This window comes from Mchenga conophoros, linkage group LG22, assembly GCF_057382185.1.
Source record: "Mchenga conophoros isolate Kocher_MC1m ecotype Shallow Benthic linkage group LG22, M_conophoros_male_GT1.1, whole genome shotgun sequence".
Taxonomy (NCBI): Eukaryota; Metazoa; Chordata; class Actinopteri; order Cichliformes; family Cichlidae; genus Mchenga; species Mchenga conophoros.
Genome location: NC_140546.1, coordinates 7,072,721 through 7,093,866, shown reverse-complemented (window position 1 = coordinate 7,093,866; position 21,146 = coordinate 7,072,721). Strand labels below are relative to the sequence as shown.

Below are 21,146 nucleotides of genomic sequence, written 5' to 3'. Positions count from 1 at the left end.
AAAATAAAAATAGCTTCAAATACAGTCATGACAATAAAAGAATATGACTTTAAGGACTTAACAACATTACTTCAGTTATAATACACCAACATCTCTTATACATTAGCACTAAGGAAACACTGAATGACCTGGTGGTTTTTGTCCATAAAGCTACTCATCTAGGATTACCACAAAAGATCTCTCAGCAAAATTATGCAACATTTCAGGCACTATTGCCCCGATCAAATCAGTGAGCTGGGATGTTTTATTGTAAATATGAACTACTGTTACAGCAACACACATGCACTACTGGTGCCCCACACAACAACTCAATGTCCACTATGTGAAGGGGCCAAACACATGCCTGCTCCTCTCGTTAACTGAGATAAACTGCTGGCATATTTGTTTTACAGCTATACTGTCCAGTCTCTCCTGGTGGACATGGCATACAGCAGCATTGTTTAATCTCATTTCAGTCATTGTTGACCTTAGCTATCTTTTTAGTCTTCTGAGAGCACTGAAACTTCTTTCAGCCTCAGTACATGCATTTTATCCTCAGATTAAAATTATTATTGTGTGCTTGATGTGCCTCACCTTTGGCCCTGGCTCTTCCCCTCTGACTGCACTAGGACATATTGCTACCTGATAAAATAACACATTGATTCGTGCCATATAAAAAGTGAGACATGTCAATTCAGATTCTTTGTCAAATATACACCAATGAAACAATTTACACCAGCAGCCTAACAATTGTCATGATAATAAATGCCAGTTAATCTATAGCACCAAATCATCAGTCAGTCACCAGTGACCTCGCCTCTTCACCTCTGTCTGAGCAACAACATGGCAGAGCTGCCTCTGTCACCTGATAAATAACAGTGAGACATTCCAAATACATGCAGTCACACATGTGCTTCAAATACAGTCATGAACCAACAAGTCATCATCCAATTTCACCTGTGATCTTGTATCACCATTACTCTCTGAGCTTTGTGTTGGTTCTTCTGTCACCTGACAAATAGGACATACATGACAATAAGAATAAAATGTGTAGCTGCTTCAGTGCTTCTGTCAATTTGTGCAGATCTTGACTCATCAGTAATGTTTGTAGGCTGAGTGCATTTTTAAAACAATTTGTGCAAACTGCACTACAAGGTGGAATATTTGCAAAATCATGACTACCTCATGATATTTTGTCTCAAAAATTAACCCTATGAATATGTCAGTGCCATTAGGAAGAAATTATTGTGTCACCAACATTTTAACGTTAGACATATAATTTTAACAGCCTCTGTAAACGAATATCCGGGCTTGCTCGAGGCTGCTGTTTTCTGTGAAAGTTTCGATCAAAATTAGAAATGCAACTCTGGGAGACTGAGAGAACTAATAGTGCTGCCTGTTGTGCAGTTAGTTTCCGAAATACTTTTTTATATCCAGGTTTTTCCTTTTTGCTGCCATCCTCCTCCTCGCAGGCCCTCGCAGCGCAGGCTTGCCGCTGCTAAAACTAAACAGAGCTCCTTGAAAAGCACAGCCAATCACATTGGCCATATTTGTCACATGAGGTAGGACTCCAGAAGAGAACGTAATTTAACTCTTTCTGCACCGCTGGGTGAACGAGACAGGTCGTTTTTTTCTTTCTATCGGGTTTGTTTTTCTTTACTCGAATAGATCAAATTATTGGTAGGGACAATTCAATAATCGCTGGATATTGGTGGGGACATGTCCCTTCCGTCCATGCCAGATCTACGCCCTTGTGTTGATCTTTACTGCTGAAATCTTACTTTAACTTGTTGAAACTGCCGACATGGATTAACTTGCTGTCCTGCAAGCCACGTTGTAAAAAGTTTGTATCCAAAGACTCAAAAATGTCATGAAAAGGTGGTTACTGTAATTGTGCTTACTGTGTGTATGTGATTTGAAGTTGTTTGACTCTGCACTATAAAAATGATCTGATTGTTTTTAGCTCCAGTAACTGTTTTGAGGATTTTGAAAATGTGATTCCTTATTTTCCTATACTGTATGATGACAATAACAACAAGAGACAGATTAAATTGGTTTAGATAAGTTGAATCCAGTTCACTCACATCAAATGATTTCAATACTCATCCAGTCAGAGAAGGCCTAATTAAAATTACTTGAAGTAAAATCTTCAGACAAATCTTTAAGCGTCTTCCACTTTGACAGTTGATGTCTTCACTCTGACCCCCAACAGCATGGAATACACACCCATTAAAAACACTGAAACTGACTGGATAAAAAGCGTGAAATCTAAAGTGAAACTGAAGAAAAAAAATCATAAGAGATGCTGAAAAGAAGGATACCTTCCCTGCCTTGAAATTGGCAAAAGTATGTAGGGTGAAAATCCTGAATACAATCTTGTTAGTTCAAAGTCTTGGGAGCCATTTAAAATTATAATCTTGTCTCTAAATTAAAGTATACTGAAGAAGTTAAGGGGATTTCAGTCTTAAATCGCTTATATTATAAAAGAATAATCATAAGAGCATACTTTTTTTGTAATAGATAATATAATAATGTAATAATAGATACAAAAAAATGAAGGTGAAGGGCCACTTATTCTAAAATATTGTAATACCAAAAAAGTTTCTGTATGTGGAATAAGCAATGTAATTACTAATTAAGCATTCATAGTAAATAGACAAAGATTTGGACAAGAAGACTACATGTAACTGCTTAATCAGCATTCACATTAATAAAGATTCAATATTGTGATTGCTGAATGAGCATCAGCGCTAATTAGCAAAACCACATCCCCCCATGGTTCTGCATCAAGAATAAAAACATAAGACATAAGGTTGAAAATGAGTCTAAGTGTAAGAGATGAACAGGCTTGTCTTAAATTACTGTCCGGTGTATAAAATTGTGTGTGATGGCCTGGTGGCGCTGTTTTGGTACCTGCAGCGCTGGTTTCAATTGTTAATGATTTTTTTCTTTTAGAGGCTGTTTGCTAACCTTGGTAATGTTGTTTCTTACAGGCATCTTCTTATAATGTGTTGTGCATTTGTGTACAGTGCAGGGCATTTCTCCGCCAACGGTTATCTTTACTCAGGCCACGGTTATTGAATTCTTTGTAACATAAACTAATTGAGCAAGCTAAGCTGTGTCTGTGGAGTCTTTCCTTTTGTTGCCAATGCTGAGCCAAGTTGGTAACATGAGCAAGTCACTGTTTACTGAAAAATATTCTTGTGACGTGCTGATAGTAACAGCTTTTTATCACACTGTTAATTTTTTATGCACTTTTATATTTCTAAAAATCTGTCGACATCTGCTGTATTGATTTTATCCTTCTTCCTGTTGGACATACACTGATGCTGTGATTCAAAAGAGAAATCATTCAAATACAGAAACCAGAGAGATGTAAACTAATGAACCATAATCGCTGATGAAATCTCAACAAACAAAAATAACACTGAGATACATCCACTGTGGACAATACACTGTATCATTTAGCAATCCTTTTGTCATGATTTTTTCCACTGGAAAAACTTCTTTTGGTTTGTATTATAGTTAGTTTTAAGTAATTTTTATATTTGATTTCCCAGAGGTAATGTTGCCCTTTACATTTCAGTGCACTAAGTGAATATAAGAAACTAATCATGTCTTTCAATTTTACATTTTTTTACAATACTTTTAATATTAATATATATTATTAAAAATATATTAAATTATTATGCAGTGATCTTGTCAGTATTGAATGCATGAAACTTTCACATCTTAGATGACATCTTATAACCAAGTACACGATGCTGAAAGACAAACCAAATTTTTTTCTGAGGCAGCAAAAGTCAGCGTTTTACTTTTGTGCTGTAGCCAAAGCCATTCTCCCAAAAGCTGGTAAGTCACACACAACTGGCAAACAGCTGTGTCTACCATTAGTTAAAGAGTTAACATGCAGGGAGGAGGCTGCCAAACATTTGAACTTTGTGCCACTTTCCAACGACACAGTGTCACTGCTAATAGGAGCCATGGCCGATGATGTTAAAAACTGATTGATCATATTAAAAGTAGTTGCTATTTTTCTATTCAGCTGCATCATGCTAATAGCTAGCGGCTCAATGTCCTTATCACAGAGATTCTCTTTGATATTTAGGTGTACAGAGTTGTACTATCCTTCATAAACACAGCCAGACCCGCTTGTCTATTCTTCCCGCTGTCGTTGTTGTGTCAGCCTGAAGTTGATAAAAACTGTCCATGTTTATGTATGTGTCCAGAGTTACTATGGTAGCCACTTCTCACACAGGATAATTAAGCTGCTCTCTCTTCAAGCCCCCTGATGCTGGGTAAGGGACACCAAGTCATCAACTTTTTAGCAAAGGATCTCCCGTTCCCCATGATGATGGACGGGATGATGGGGCTCTACCTTCTCCTCTGGTTACAGCGCCTGATGTTGTTGTGGTTCCCTTGTCTGTTTCTCCTCAGCTTGACGGGGAAATCAGGCGGCTCGGTGAGAGGCAGCACCACAGAACTCTCCAGCCTTTTTAATTCAAGGTGCTCCAAAGGCTTGGGGAACAGGGCTGCCTCCTCGATCTAAGTAGGACGATGGGGGTATTGACTGGGGTGTCTTTTGTGTCTCAGCTGCAGGGGAGAGGTGGAGTAGCTGGTTCAGGCACGATCTGATATCCTCGTGTTGGTGTTGTTCCCAGATCATCATACTAAATGTTGTTCCAGGATCAACATTGCAAGTGACCAATCAGAATGTTGTGACGTCATACTTTTGCGACTTCGGGAAAAACCGGCGTAAAACAAAAAACTGTACTTAAGCTGCGAGAAACCGCCTCTGTCCGCCGATCAACGGACCCTGACCCTAACCGTAACCCTTTAATAAACAGTAAGCAGAATTGATATTGTCCTTGCAACATTGGAATTTCATAAATGCACGAATGGCTTGGCACGCAAAAGAATAACGTCACAACAATGTGATTGGTCACTTGCAATGTTGAACCTGGAACAACATTTTCATGATGGTCTGGGAACAACACCAACACGAGGATATCAGATCATCCGCTGGTTCAGGGTGTGGTGTCAGGGCTGATCCACACAGCTGACCTCCATCATCTAATCATTATTTTTTTCTAAAGAAAATCAGAAAGATGTTTGATGAAGACTCCTCTTCTATCAGTCCATCAGCAGGCAGAAGCAGCTGTGTGCTCAGTTCCTCTTTTAGAGTCTGAAGTCTTACAACTGATTCAAGAAACAAAACTGAAAACATCAGTTGTGCAATGAGAACATTTAGTTGCTGATTTACTTGCTTCATTGGCCCAACTTCCTGCAGACTATATCAGATATACTTCAGCAGTGTTTCTGGAATTGTTAATCTACTCTAACTTTTATTCTTTGTATTTCATTTTCTTTCTTTTTCCTTTAACTATCGCAAACAGAATATACAACAGTATTCATTCACACTATTGTTGAAGAAACATTTTCCTTCTTCCTTCTTTTGACATATGTACATATATGTCAAAATTTGTTTGTACATATAATTTTTATTAATATTTTAAAAAGGCACTTTCATTCTTACCTGTGTTTTGTCCATGTTATACCTGGTCTCTTCAGTTGTCATGGTTACTAGCCTGCTAATGCTTGGAAGTCTTCTCTTGATACCAGGAAGTGGAGAACTCAGAGGTCAAACTCTTATTCTTGGAAATCAAAAACCAGTTTAACTCTTAAGCAGTCGAAAAATCTTCAATTACATTGTAGAGCCAAATCTGCTGAATTTACCCCAAAATGGTCTCCAGTTATCAATAAACCAGCCAGTGAAATTGCCTTAGTGTCCAAACACAAATATCATGTCCACATGTATATTTAATAAAACTATTTTTGTTATATAATTCACATCTGCTTTTTTTTTTCTTCAATATTTTACTTATTGTTGCTAATTTTTTACCTCTGACAACAAGGTGATGTATTTGGCAGCGTTCGCATGTCAGTCTGTCACTTACGTAAGCCAAAAACAACAGCAGCTCTTCATCTGATTGTGATGGAACAAATAACTCGACATAACAACAATTTCTGCACTGCTAAGTCAAAAAAATGAAGTTTTGTAGATCTGCAAAATATACAGAATTAAAAACGTATTTCTACACCTCTGTGGTGGAAGCCACATTATTTATTATACTTCTACATGTGACATTCAGAAGTTACTTAAACTTCTTCGTAGGTTTAGAAAATCAAAAGAAAATGTTTTCTCATCGTGATCTGCCAGGTTGTTGAAGAGCTATGCAACAGGATACAAACGAAAGAAGCAAAAGAAACAGACAAATCATAGAGAAGCAGGGGAATAGAAAACATACAATTTAACTAAAACAACTGCAGTTACAATGTAGACACTGAACATTTTGACAAAAGCACCAAATTTCATTGTGTTCCTCTGTGATCCTAATCATTGGAAACATTGTGCTGAATAAATTAAACACAAAATCAAGTGAGGTAAGTTTCTTTTTGCCCAAGGGCACAACGACCAAGACAGACAGAGCTGGGGATTGAACCGGCAACCTTCCTGTTAATAGATGAGCTTTGCAACCCCTGAACCATGGTCGCCCCACATTGACCCCATGTCTACTGTAACTAAGTAATGAGTAATGAGTTAATTATTAACTAGTTTGTTAATGAATTACTTCAGTCAAATTGAAACAGTATTTGCCACACTTCAGGCTGTGTTCACTGGCAGGACGTCATACTCAAAAGGCTCTTGCAACGGTTTATAGGGATCGAATGGCCTGTAGAAATGGGCCAGACACCCCATACTCAGGTAGCACCTCCCACAGGACACCCCGAGGAACACAGTCGAATGCCTTCTCCAAGTCCACAAAACACATGTAGACTGGTTGGGCAAACTCCCATGCGCTCTCAAGTATCCTTGAGAGGATAAAGAGCTGGTCCAGTGTTCCGCGACCAGGAGGAAAACCGCATTGTTCCTCCTTTATCTGAGGTTCGACTAGCGGACAAATCTCCTTTCCAGCACCCTGCATAGACTTTCCCAGGGAAGCTCAGCAGTGTGATTCCCCTGTAGTTGGAACACACCCGGACCCGTTCCCGACCCTAAGGCGCAGGAAACAAACCCTCTCATCAACCAGGAAGAACTCCAACATACAGGCATCAAGCCGAGGGGATATTAGAATACCCACCCCAGCCCGCCGCCTCTCACCAGCGGCAACTTCAGACTGAGACAGAGTCCAGCCCCTCTCCAGGAGACTAGTTCTAGAGCCCAAGCCATGCTTAGAGGTGAGCCCGACTATATCTAGCTTGTACCTCTCAACCTCACACACTAACTCAGGCTCCTTCCCCACCATGTCCCAATTGCCAGTCTTGGTAGCTGGGGCTCAGTCCGCCAGGGCCTCCGCTCCTGGCCGCCGCCCATCACACAACGCACCCAACCCCTACGATGCCTTGTGCGGGTGATGGGCCTGCGGGAGGATTGCCCCATGTCCCATTTTCGGGCTGTGCCCGGCCGGGCCCTATGGACTGAGCTCCAACCACCAGATGCTCACCCTCGAGCACCCTCTCCAGGCCTGGCTCCAGGGCGGGGCCCTGGTAACCCTGTCTCTAGCAGGGTAAACTGTTCCCTCAATGTTTTCCTTGTAAGGGTCTTCTGAATCGCTCTTTGTCTGGTCCCTCACCCAGGACCAATTTGCCATGGGAGACCCTACCAGGGGGCAAACACCCCCAGGCAACATAGCCCCTGGGATCCCTGGGACACACAAAGCCCCTCCACCAAGATAAGGTAGCGATTCAAGGAGAGGCGGATAAAAGACTTTTTTGTCAAAATTGACCTCTTTCTTGATTACAATATTATTTTCATGTATTATTTCCATTTCCAACTTCATATCTCACAGACCAGCAAAACTAGTAGTAACAATGTACTCAACGAGCAGAACCCAAATGAGGACCATAGAAAATTTTACTTTTGAGTTTTTAATTTACTTACTCAGAGGGTTATATGATGTGAGGAGGAAGAAAAATGGGGAAGGTGGAAACTGTTAGGGTCACAGACGAGGTGCAGTCCTGGATGATCTTTTGAGGGAATGATGTTGAGAGATTGTCCAGTGTCCAGAGAGTGAGAATTAGCCAGGATGCTTACTTGTAATCAAGGGGCGAAAAAGTCCAAGGGTCTATGAGTCCATGGAGGAAGGAGTAATTGGAACGTAAGCAGGTAGTTGAGTCACTTAGTTGCACATGTCATCCGGGGAAGAAGGATTTTTCTTACCTAGTTGTTGCACAGAGAACGCCAATTAATCAGGCCTCCCTTGTTGGTAGCCAGAGGCCAATAAGAGAGTTTGGCAGGTCAGAAAAGGGAATCGCAGCCGGACGCAGGGAAGGAGGAGAGAGCCACGGAGTAGCGTGGTGGCAGGCGCAGCCACAGCAGTGAGAGCTGTAGAACGGCAATTACCGGCAGGGCACGGCCACAGGAAAAGAGAGAGACGGCCCTCGTTCAGTTGACGGCAGACTTCTTCCACGGTGGTAGCAAGACGCCAGCTAAACACTTAAGACACGGAGCAGCAGCAGGCAGAGTTTGGAGCTCTGCCCTCGCGTGGTAACTCCCAAGTGGTTAAAATTCTTAAAGACACCTCAGTAAATTAAGAAGGGTGACTGCTGCTGCTGTTCTGTGCTTAGTGGAAGCTGGAGCGGTGTGGCGAGGAGACCACGAAGGACTTTGTTGGCCTGGCTCCCACTGGTGGACTCAGCAGAACCTTAACAGCCAAGAAGTGTGGCGGAGCCCGATTAGGACCCTTGGGACTTTAGGTTTTGTTTTTAATCATTCTCTTCCCTGATCAGGGTATTTTTATGCTATAAATAAAGTGTATTTGGTGAATAGACACATAGCTCAATACATGAGTGGGGCCAAGACAGGAGTAACCAGTAACACCAGCGGAGTAGAACACCAGTTCCTGCTAGGTAGAGCAATCACTCGAGACTGTAGACTAGACTGACCAACCTGTAGACTGCCTAAGTTGACTACAAGAAAGCCTATGACAGTGGCTCACACATTGATCCTGGAATTCCTGGAACTGTACAAGATCATCAGAACCCTAAGAGCCTTCAATAGCACCTTAGTGGAGCTGATGTGGCATTGGTACTGTTGAGTGGGCAGCATAGTGTATATGAATAGTGTATATGAATGTTGCATAAAAAGAAATCGAAAGTGTGAAGGGGTGAATGAAGCATGTTGTATAAAACGCTTTGACTGCTCAGGTAGAGTAAAACTCACAATCAGTTCATTTAGGGAAGAATCATAATTTAGGTAAAACTACACCATTTGTGACAATCATAATATCAATCTGACTTTGAATTACACATTTAATGACGCAAAAAATGTTATGCATGCAGTTTGCATCCTTTAAATTCACATTGGCATTAAAAGATCTTGGACTTGTGTAACCTGCCTGCCTTCATTTTAGACTAATAGCAACAACTTCCACAAAAATCCCCCAAAACACAAATGTGTGTCCTCATAATTCTATCATTAAGTTGTTCATCTAAAGTAGCTCCATTTAAACAGTCTAATTTCAGTGCAGGTTTCGAGTTTGATGCTATAATTATAAGAAATAAAACATATTAAATTATCTATTTACATAAGTACTTGTAACTCAGTTGCCTGAAACCTGCAGTATATAGGGGATGTAGTTTTACTAAATAATAATGTTTAACATTTTTGCAGGGTTTTTTTCTTTTTCTTATTAACCAAGCTGACTTTTGCAACTCAATTGAAGCAGCAGAAGTAGTATTTATAAAAAAATAAATCTCTCTAAAGTATCTGAAACCAGAGTTTGTGTCCTGTCTTGTGTCCTTGTTATGCTTTCAGGTGGAATCCAGTGTGCATGCCATGGTAAAAACAGAGAGACTGTTGGAGGCACACAGTCGGTTTAATGTTTAATTTTTTCTGACTCAGACAATTTCACCCCAGCCTAACAGAAAACAGAACTTGAACAAGTCACGCAACCACTTGCAGTTGTTTTTGTCTGTTGTTTTTCTTGTTTTAGTGAATGTGAAAATGGAAAAAAAGATGAAGTGTGTGCTTATATTACTCCTCTGTTCTCCTGCTGCATCTCCAGGTAAGATATTTTATTCAAAGTTTATTTAAGTTTTTATTTAAAAATATTTCTCTTGACTTACAGCAAATTGCATTGTAAGAGATTTGGTCTTTTACTTTTGCTATGAGCTGTCGCCATTTTACGCCTGACATGGACTACTAACAACACCTAACTCGTCAAAAAGACACAGGGAGATATTTAAGCATATAGAAGAGGAATTTTAGATCAGCAGCTGTGGCTATGCTTTTACAGATCTTTTGTTCAAAGTATCCTCTCTTGTGACATCCTTGTGTTTTTCACAAACTGGACTGTAGCTGAAAGGAAAGCACTACAGAGTGTTATTAAATCAGTACAGAACATTATACACACAGTTAAGTTATTTAAAAAATGTTAACTTATTCTAAAAGCAGGTTACTTGATCTTTTATTTTCTATTTTATCCTTTTAACTTACACAATGTGGTGAAAATGTTTCTTTTCTTTTATGTGTTCATTACATGTTTTAGCAATATCACTTTTGGGCCATTTAAAAGGTGCACATATGAAAGAGCATTCAGCTTTAACTTCATTGCACACACACAGTTACAACTCTGAGAAAGTTGGTGACACTCAGTCGGGGGAAATTCAACAGGTGAAGTCTTTTGTTCTGTGTCCTTGAGGATGGGTGGAAGAGACAAGGGGCAATCACTGTAATAGGAGATAAGGTTATAACATCTCTCCTTTTCTGGAGAAGGTCAAGGGTACATCTGGTTACATCTGCTTGACTGTATTTAAAATTGACTGTGCTGTTCATCTTCAGAGATTCCTATCAGTGCCCTGTTGAATGGCTATTCTCTCACTCAAGATTGAGATTTAAAGGTGTTAATTTAATTAATTAAAATGATGAATCTGAACCAAGTTTCAGTTTTTATTTAACCTTCTTAAATGGTACAGAAATTATATAATACAAATGTCATCTGATTTTGTCCTGCCAATTTTACAGTAAAACACTCCCTGAAGTTTTTCTCCACTGAAACCTCTGGAGTCCAGAGTATCCCAGAGTTTGTGGCTGGTGCACTTGTTGATGAAGTTCAGATAGGTGACTTCAACAGTGTAAGAGGAGCAGAGCTAAAGAAAGACTGGATTAAATTCTTTGAGGATCATCCTCAGCACCTGGAGTGGTATAGTTTACAATCTAATGACAGTCATCACTTCTTTAAGGCTACAATTAAGACTTTGAGGCAACGTTTCAACCAAACTGAAGGTACTGATTTGTTTCACTTGTTACTTTTCTAATGTTGATTTGTCCCAAAGGTGCAGTTTCACTATGCTGTGCTGACATTGTACTGCTTTACCACAGTTACTGTTACTTTCTCTCTTTTCAGGTGTTCATATCATCCAGAGGATGAATGGCTGTGAGTGGAATAATGAGACTGGTGAGATTAATGGGTTCAATCTGTACAGTTATGATGGAGAAGACCTTCTAGCATTGGACCTGCAGACACTGACATGGATCACTCCAAAACCACAGGCTGTCATCACCAAACTGAGATGGGATGCTCAAAAAACTCGATTAGAATTAAACAAAAACTTTTTAGGCCATTGGTGCCCTGAGTTTTTAAAGGAGTATTTGCAGTATGGCAGGAGCTTTCTGCAGACAGCAGGTAGGATTACAGAATCTGATGAAACATAATAGAATAGAAAGTTAATATGGATTTCTTGCATTAAAAGTAAAATTCAAAAAAAGAATGTGACAACTGCCAATCTCTCTCCAGTTCTTCCCTCAGTGTCGCTCCTCCAGAAGACTCCCTCCTCTCCAATCAGCTGCCACGCTACAGGTTTCTATCCTGACAGAGGTTTGATGTTCTGGAGGAAAGATGGAGAGGAGCTTCATGAAGGTGTAGATCCCGGAGAGATCCTCCCCAACAATGATGGGACCTTCCAGTTGAGTGTTGATTTGAAACTTTCATCAGTCACACCTGAAGATTGGCAGAGGTACGACTGTGTGTTTCAGCTCTCTGGTGTGAATGAGGACATCATCACCAAACTGGACAAAACATCGATCAGGACCAACTGGAGTAAGACTGGATCCTGCAGGGTTTGAAAACTGAGTTTGATATTATGAAGTTGTTAACTAAACAGTTTAGTTGTCAAATTTAATTCCATTCTTATTGATCAATAAAGACAAGTCTTTACAAGTGTAGCATAAGTCTGGTGTAAAAATGGCATCTCAAACTGGGTTAAAGTAATGAAGTACCATTTGCATTATGGTGAATCACTACTTTAGAGTGCACAAGGCGCATAACTAATGCTTAAGTAATGACGTTTTGATGGCTTTGTGTGACATTTAGCGATGTTAGACTCATCAACTATCGGGTCCTTGATTTTCTCTCCACTTATTCTTTAGTAACTGTCCCACATTGGCACTATGTACAACACAACACAGTAACTTAACTTAACAATAAAATGAATAATAAGTGTATGTGATCCTTTGCCATTACTGCTGCTAAACTGTCAAACAGTTCATATCAGAGTAGCTACCTCATGAGTGTTTCATATACAGGTCCTTCTCAAAAAATTAGCATATTGTGATAAAGTTCATTATTTTCTGCAATGTACTGATAAACATTAGACTTTCATATATTTTAGATTCATTACACACACTTGAAGTAGTTCAAGCCTTTCATTGTTTTAAGAAAACGCTGCACAACAAGAAGAGGTGACCGGACCCTGAGGAAGATTGTGGAGAAGGACCGATTCCAGACCTTGGGGGACCTGCGGAAGCAGTGGACTGAGTCTGGAGTAGAAACATCCAGAGCCACCGTGTACAGGCGTGTGCCGGAAATGGGCTACAGGTGCCGCATTCCCCAGGTCAAGCCACTTTTGAACCAGAAACAGCGGCAGAAGCGCCTGACCTGGGCTACAGAGAAGCAGCACTGGACTGTTGCTCAGTGGTCCAAAGAACTTTTTTCGGATGAAAGCAACTTTTGTGTGTCATTTGGAAATCAAGGTGCCAGAGTCTGGAGGAAGACTGGGGAGAGGGAAATGCCAAAATGCCTGAAGTTCAGTGTCAAGTACTCACAGTCAGTGATGGTCTGGGGTGCCATGTCAGCTGCTGGTGTTGGTCCACTGTGTTTTATCAAGGGCAGGGTCAATGCAGCTATCAGGAGATTTTGGAGCATTTCATGCTTCCATCTGCTGAAAAGCTTTATGGAGATGAAGATTTCATTTTTCAGCACGACCTGGCACCGGCTCACAGTGCCAAAACCACTGGTAAATGGTTTACTGACCATGGTATTACTGTGCTCAATTGGCCTGCCAACTCTCCTGACCTGAACCCCATAGAGAATCTGTGGGATATTGTGAAGAGAAAGTTGAGAGATGCAAGACCCAACACTCTGGGTGAGCTTAAGGCCGCTATCGAAGCATCCTGGGCCTCCATAACACCTCAGCAGTGCCACAGGTTGATTGCCTCCCACGCCGCATTGAAGCAGTCATTTCTGCAAAAGGATTCCCGACCAAGTATTGAGTGCATAACTGAACATAATTATTTGAAGGTTGACTTTTTTTGTATTAAAAATACTTTTCTTTTATTGGTCGGATGTAATATGCAAATTTTTTGAGATAGGAATTTTGAGTTTTCATGAGCTGTATGCCAAAATCATCAATATTAAAACAATTTTAGGCTTGAACTACTTCAGTTGTGTGAAATGAATCTAAAATATATGAACGTCTAATGTTTATCAGTACATTGCAGAAAATAATGAACTTTATCACAATATGCTAATATTTTGAGAAGGACCTGTATGTAGTCTTACATTTTTTGTAATGTGTTTTAGTTCTAATTCTTTTTCAGTTTGTGAAAAAAAATTTGCAAGAGTTGATTAAAACTGCTTTATAAATAAGATATTGGGATATTTCATCTTCTATACTTTAGCTCAGCAAACATATTAAATATGAGGATGTAATAGCCAAAAATGTCTATTATGCCCAAATTTGACAAAATTTATGTAAAGCCCCATTGATTACGACAACGATTAGACACTATCTGAACATTATTCGACCAGTAATTTTCTTTATTAAAACCTGTGTCTCAAATAGGTTAACTTTAATGCAAATACACACAAATAATATCAGAAATTGCATTCAGATAGAAGACATGAAATGAGGCCAAAGTTCATATTTAATGTAAAGTGAATTTGTGTGAGATTCAGGATCCATCTGATCTGCTGAGCTGTTGTCATAGAGGTTTCTCAATACCACAAAAAAATAATAATAATAAAAAAAAAAATCTAATTTAGTGGAAATATATACACTGCTCAAAAAATAAAGGGGACAACTAAACAACTCAATGTAACTCCAAGTCAATCACACTTCTGTGAAATCAAACTGTCCACTTAGGAAGCAACACTGATTGACAATCAACTTCACATGCTGTTGTGCAAATGGAATAGAAAAAAGGTGGAAATTATAGGCAAGTATCAAGACTTCCTCAATAAAGGAGTGGTTCTGCAGGTAGTGACCACAGACCACTCTCTGTACCGATGTTTTCTGCCTGATGTTTTGGTCACCTTTAAATGCTGGCGGTGATTTCACCCTGTGCTCTTCACAGATGAAAGCAGGTTCACACTGAGCACATGTGACAGAAGTGACAGAGTCTGGAGACGCCGTGGAGAACGTTCTGCTGCCTGCGACATCCTTCAGCATGACCAGTTTGGCAGTGGGTCAGTAATGGTGTGGGGTGGCATTTCTTGTCTAGCAATTTCTTTAGTGTCCTTTTCTCTGCAACTGTCACCAAAGTGTCCAGCTTCATGCCGACCACAGAGCTAGCCTTCCTGATCAGTTTTTCCAGCCTGGATGAGTCCTTCTTTGCTGTGCCGCTCTCCCAGCACACCAGAGCATAGAAAAGTCCTCCAGCAACCACCGACTGGTAAAACATCCTCAGGAGCTTCCTGCAGATGTTAAAAGACCTCAGCCTCCTGAGGAAGTACAGTCGGCTTTGGGCTTTTTTATACAGGTGCTCTGTGTTGCATGACAAGGTTCTATAACAAAGGAGGCAAATTATTACACGATGTTACCCTGTCAGACCAGGGGTGCCGCTAATGAGGCTGGTAAGAGAGAGGGGAGAAGAAGAAAGCAGGCGAGAGAAAAGATGGAGTGCCGCTGTAAAGCCTGAAATAAAGTGCTGAACCCAGACGTCGCCTAAAGACCTAATTACAAACGTAACAAATTGGCGACGAGGATGAGTGCTTCAGTAGCGAGCCCACTGCCCTTTTTGCAACATGTGGGTGAGCCGTCGATGCTATGGAGCCCTGCAGGGGACATGGGAGAAAAAAAAATTAAGACGGACTTTTGCGATATCTTGCAAAAGTTGAATTCCAACAATGGCGGCAGCTACTTAGTTGTAATATTACTCTTTCTGGGTCACAAAATACACTTTTAAGCTATTTTGAGGCGTGAATGTAGTTGTGTAAACGTCAGATATCTGCTCGGTTTACAAGACATCACATATTTGCAAAAGTGCTCCGACGTTTTCGGAGATCTGACACCCACCATCTCGAAGCTAACGGGAGGTTGAGACCTACTACAGCTGGGGCCACTTTTGAGAGTTTTGTTTGCTGATTTTACAGCTTATATCATCTAACTTTTTCTTATTTTTTATTAACTTAAAAAATAAGAAAAACAATTGTGATTTGACAATTTCATATTTTATTAACTCATAAACACATTTGAACTAGCATTAATGAAATAATATTTATTTACAAGACGAAGCGTAATTTGGTTGGCAAGAACATGGCTGATTTCAGTTAAATTAGCATGTGGAGACAGAACTTCAAATCATCCTAATTGCAACATCCCTAAGTATTAGTTCTTAGGGCTAAAGGGCCCCTAAGTTTTTTTTTGATTACTTTGAATGAGGAAAATATTAATCGAGACTGCCTTTTATCAATTATACCATCAATTTGTGTTTTTTACTTGTGCAAAACAAGGATGAAGAGAGACCTGCTGCTGTGTGTCCACTGAGTTCGCTGCTGCATTTTGTCCTTTAAGTATGTGTAAATACAGGCAGCACGCTGGCATGGTAGTTAGCACTGCTGCTGCACAGCAAGAAGGTCCTGAGTTCAGTTCCACCATCAGCCTGGGGTCTTTCTGTGTGGAGTTTGCATGTTCTCCCAGTGTTTGCATGGGTTCCCTCCGGGCACTCTGGTGCTCCGGCTTCCTCCCACAGTCCAAAGACATGCAGTTAGTGGGGATAGGTTAATTGATTAATCTAAATTGCCCATAGGTGTGAATGTGAGTGCGAATGGTTGTCTGTGTCTCTATGTATTAGCCCTGTGACAGACTGGAGACCTTTCCAGGGTGTGCAGCTGCCCTATGCCCTCTCGCCCTATGACAGCTGGGATAGTCTCCAGCTCCCCTGCGACCCTGGAAAGGATAAGCCGACGCAGATGGAAGTATGTGTAAATGTTAGAGTAGGGAATATAATTTTATTTATTTTTTTTTTAAGAGTGCATCTAAGGCTGCACGTTAAATAGTATTTTCAACCAGTGATTCCTGAGATTAGGGACAAAACAGGTTTTAATTTTCTAACATCTATTTTTTGAGTTTTCAAAAACATATCTACATATAATTGTTACACAAAGTTTTGGCTGTCTCACCATGTTTTGGTACAATCTCCCAGGTGTAACATTTTTTTAATAATTTATGTTTTTGCTGGAGAAGTGCAAGGTTTGTGTCAACACCATCAGACACAAAGAAATGCAAAAATATATATTTTAAATTAAGTTGTTTCAGCTATTTTGACTATTAGCAGCTTCTCTATTCTATTGTTTATGCACATATGTATTCAAACGAATTATATCATGTTTAAAAGTAAGATTGTTTTGGCTTTTTATTATTAGAGTTACAGTCATACATATTTTCAGAAGCTTGTATTTAATCTCTATAAGAAACAATCATATTAAGCAGCATGCAAATGACACATTTATTGAGAAAATTACATATTTTTATTGGAAGATCATGAGGGAGGAAAATATATGGTTCTCCAAAAGAGAAAAATAAACAAAAACTCCATATTATGGAGTTGACAAGGTGCTGACGGTGGTGACACAAATCTGACGGTGGTGACACACTAATAGAAAACAAGATATTATTTCTTTCAAAATGACCATTAAGCCTGAACAACCTTTGTAATATCACAAGACACATCATAACAATTCTGTTTTTGCACATGTTAAGTTCTACATCTTAATAGTTCACCAGCAAGTAGCTGCCTACTACTCCTTGATTCCTAAAGTTCTCTGTGGTTGTGTGTTTAGACCCTGCTGGACTTTCTCTCCTTTTGACTCTCTGTGCTTTTTTCCAAAACCTTCTCTTCTGCCTTTTTTCTCTTTCTTTCAGATCACTGATGTTCTTTATTTTTCCCCTCTTTCACTCTATTTCTCCATCTTTCCCTTTCCTTTATGAGAAACTCTTTCTTCAACTCAGGCTGGCTGTTAATTTTTTCTCTCCTTCTTTTTTGATTATCCCTGTTCCTTCTCTTTCGTTCCTCTACTGACAGGTTCCCCTTTGCCATTCTAGCCTGAAATGTACCATTTTGTAATTACTATAATTTTTCTGAACCTTGTGCTTTTTTACATATTAAGGATGAATATTCACAACACAATTATGCATTAAGCAATAGAAATGCTATCCGGCCATTAAGTCTGATGTCATTAGCCGTTTCCAGGTCCAAACTCCGCTGCAGATCCCAAAGTCAAAGGAACTCTGCGGCATCACTGAGAGTAACAAACTGTCTAAATTCTTTCATCTTTAATAAAAATGATCAGTGTGGCTGCTCTACCAGGTGTAACATCCAGGCATCCATGAAAACAGAATATATGAAATTTAACAGAGTTATAAGTTAGATTGCTTGTTTCCACCTAAACATGATATACCAGCTCTGCTACCACGTCCAACATAAATGAAGACAGAAAACTAAACAGCGGTGACTTCTGTAGGGTTACTGAAGTTGGGCTAGCTGGTATATAATGATGTGCTACGTGATCGCTAGTGACACAGCTATGTTAGCATAATATAAACACAGTGAAGCAGGAGGATGAATGCTAACTTTTTTCTACTTGATAAAAGTTAATGCAAGGGTTTCTGATGGCTAGGCTGACAGTGATCACTGACTGTTTTTAGGGGCTTGTTCAGATGTAATAGAACAAGATAAAAAGCATTAAAACATTTTAACAACACAACAGGCTTAATAAACACAGAGTAGTTTAGGCCCGGAAGCAGGATTCATACATCATCACTTAAAGAACAGCTCTCGGGGCACAGCTAGCTCATGCATTACTTTGATCAAGCTACCACAATATTTCCCAGAGTGCAAAGAAATGCATTACATTATTATTACCCAAAGGTAATAATAAAATTTTGTAGGCCAATTGTGAACATGTTGTAAACTTGTTGTAAATTAGTACATGGTCAGACATTTGTATGCAAAGACTTTTTGTTGCCAGACAAAAAAAATCAAAAACAAACAGACAACAGACATCGCATAGCTATTTTCTTTTAGAAAAACAAATCTAAAAATAGATTAAATAGACTGCAGTTCAAGGAAAGCCTTAAAATGAAATGGAACAATATTTAATGACACCAGTATAACGAGTATAAATGAGGATGACAAGAACAATCACTGCAGAAATCATAGAAGCACAGCTTCTCCAGAACCTCTCATGTCTGTCACATGTGCTCAAGGTGAACCTGCTCTTATCTGTGAAAAGCACAGGGCACCAGTGATGGACCTGGTAATTCTGAATTCTGCTCTTCTTTGGCAAATCTTAATTGAGCTCCACAGTGCCAGGCAGTGAGCACAGGGCCCACTAGTGGACGTTGGGCACTCAGGTCACCCTCATTAAGTCCGTTTCTGATTGTTTTGTCAGAGAAAATCACGCTTGTAGCCTGCTGGAGATCATTTTGTAGGGCTCTGGTCGTGCTCATCCTGTTCCTCCTTGTAGATACCTGGTCCATCTGAGTTTGTTTTGTTCACTAATTTGTTCATTGTGGTGATGATGTTACTCTTATGTACACCAAAGAGCTAAAATACACAGTAACTCACAAACTGATGAAGGACTCGCATAAGCAGTCATCTGGAAAGTCCTATCATAGTTAGAGAGTATTTCTCTGTGGTCCATGCCTTCTTAAAACCCATCTTCGTCTGTTCTCCAGAACAAACCTGTACCATGGTATCTGATTATAAAAGAGGAACTCTTCTGGAGGAGAGACATCAGAAACAAAGTTTGTATCATTAGTTTGGAATAATGTTTATTTAAATAACTATCAGTGCGTCTTTCATTTTAATCAGTGCATTCATTGAAATGTACAGTATTTAATGGCCACTAAGAGGCGCTACAGCCTTATTGATCCAAGACAAACAGGAACTGTGCTACAGTAACAGAGGAAAGGAAAAAAAAAAACTATCGTAGCAGATTATATCAAATCTTTAGTGGAACTTATTACAAGCTCTTTTTGTTTAGCTCATGAATAGTTGACTTTATAAACTATGATGATTAAAGTGTTTAATAGTAAAACAGAATAAGTACTTATTCTTTAAAGACTTGAAGTAAATCTTTACCTAAAATTGTACAAATTTTACCAATAGTACAACAGTGAGCAGGCAGTCCTTGCAATATTGACTGAATTAGATTATTAAATTTACTGAGGATGTAAATATTGTTTTAACACTGATTTTCTTTATCACCATCTGTGATTCAAGTACTTTGACTTAAATGTGTCTACACACAAATAATATCAGAAATTACAGTCTGATGGAAGGTAGTCAACAAGATGAAATTACTGGTGTTTAGTTCATTTAGCCGCAGGGTTTGAAGCGGTCCATAGCTCCACCTCCATGTTATATTCAAGAAAGTCTTCTCCACTGAAAATAAAAAATGCTAAGCATAGGATCCTCTTTTAAGATAGGATACACTGGGACCAGCCTTAAAGAATAGGGGAAAATGCCATCCCATAACTCATTGCAAAGGCCAGACCACTCATGAAAACAATTAACATTTGTGAATGACTCGGACCTATACAGTGTTCAGTAACTGTTTAATTGCTTTTTATTCAAAGGTTATGGCACACACAATGCTTCCAGTTTGGCACCTCTCAGTTTTCCGTGGACAGGTTTCTAGCTGGCTCCACACTCCACTCTCCACTGCCGGTCCCTGGCATTACTAAAAAAGGAACAGTTCATCACGCTAATTCCCTCCACCTGAACCTCAGCCTTCCTGGCACTGCCCCTCGAGCCCGCTGCACCATCCCTCCTCTGCAGCGGAGCCAAAGATCACACCTCCCTGCCACAACATTATAAACAAAGTAAATGTAAACACTATTTATGAAAACATTAATTGTAAATGCATTTTCCATTTCATGCTGTGGGTGGGGCAGTGGGTTCAGGGGAAAGTGTCAGTGAGGCTGGCTGGTAGTTGGGACCGATCTGGTGGTTATGCTTTCTCTATTTTAGTAGGTAGCTGTCATGGTTGCGGCTGTGTGCAGGCAGGATGAGGACCCAAACGCAAGCTCACGGAGGCAGGAATGAACTCAAAACACAGCTTTATTGCTGGAGAGAAAAACCATACAAACTAAACTGGAAACTATAACATATTACACGGAGAAACACATGGCCATGAATGAGGGAGAACGCGACACAGAACTGAGGGAGACGCAGACATAAATACACAGAGGGTTAACGAGGGAAGTGGGAGCACACGGGGAACACAGGTGACACTGATAATCATAACAAGACATGGCAGGAGTGAACGCAACACTGACGGGAGACTGTCAAAGTAAAACAGGAAGTACACAGAGGTTCAGACAGGAGGAGAGAGAGCACGGGGAGAGCACGGACATAACGTGCTGGGGAAAACATGGAATAAAACACAAGGAGGGGAAACAAGGGCTCACAGATACACAGAGGGGCACACAGGGGGTAATCAAATAAGGAACATCTCAACAGAACAACCTAGAAACCATGGCATAAATAAAGAACAAAACACAAAACACACGAAAACTAAGAATGCTGGGCCAACATGGCCCAGGATCATGACCTTAGCTGGAGCAGGAGCGTGCCGCTGAATGTGCTTAACACTGTGCTC

At 40.0% G+C, this 21,146-nt stretch overlaps 1 protein-coding gene across 1 annotated transcript; it reads left to right on the top strand.

Annotated features, from left to right (window-relative positions):
- The first annotated feature begins 9,916 nt into the window (after positions 1-9,916).
- On the top strand, positions 9,917-12,553 carry LOC146548690 (major histocompatibility complex class I-related protein 1-like). The gene is made up of 4 exons (XM_085263090.1): positions 9,917-10,046; positions 11,006-11,266; positions 11,388-11,666; positions 11,778-12,553. The coding sequence occupies exons 1-4, from the start codon at positions 9,986-9,988 to the stop codon at positions 12,104-12,106; spliced, it is 930 nt and encodes a 309-aa protein (XP_085119216.1). The 5' UTR covers positions 9,917-9,985; the 3' UTR covers positions 12,107-12,553.
- Positions 12,554-21,146: the final 8,593 nt, after the last annotated feature.

What these genes read in the sequence shown, in the direction of transcription:
- LOC146548690 (XM_085263090.1), top strand. Translation starts at nt 9,986, where the DNA reads ATGGAAAAAAAGATGAAGTGTGTGCTTATATTACTCCTCTGTTCTCCT. An exon ending in TTCTCCTGCTGCATCTCCAG is followed by an intron (nt 10,047 to 11,005) that starts GTAAGATATTTT and finishes CCAATTTTACAG; the next exon opens with TAAAACACTCCCTGAAGTTT. An exon ending in GAGCTTTCTGCAGACAGCAG is followed by an intron (nt 11,667 to 11,777) that starts GTAGGATTACAG and finishes ATCTCTCTCCAG; the next exon opens with TTCTTCCCTCAGTGTCGCTC.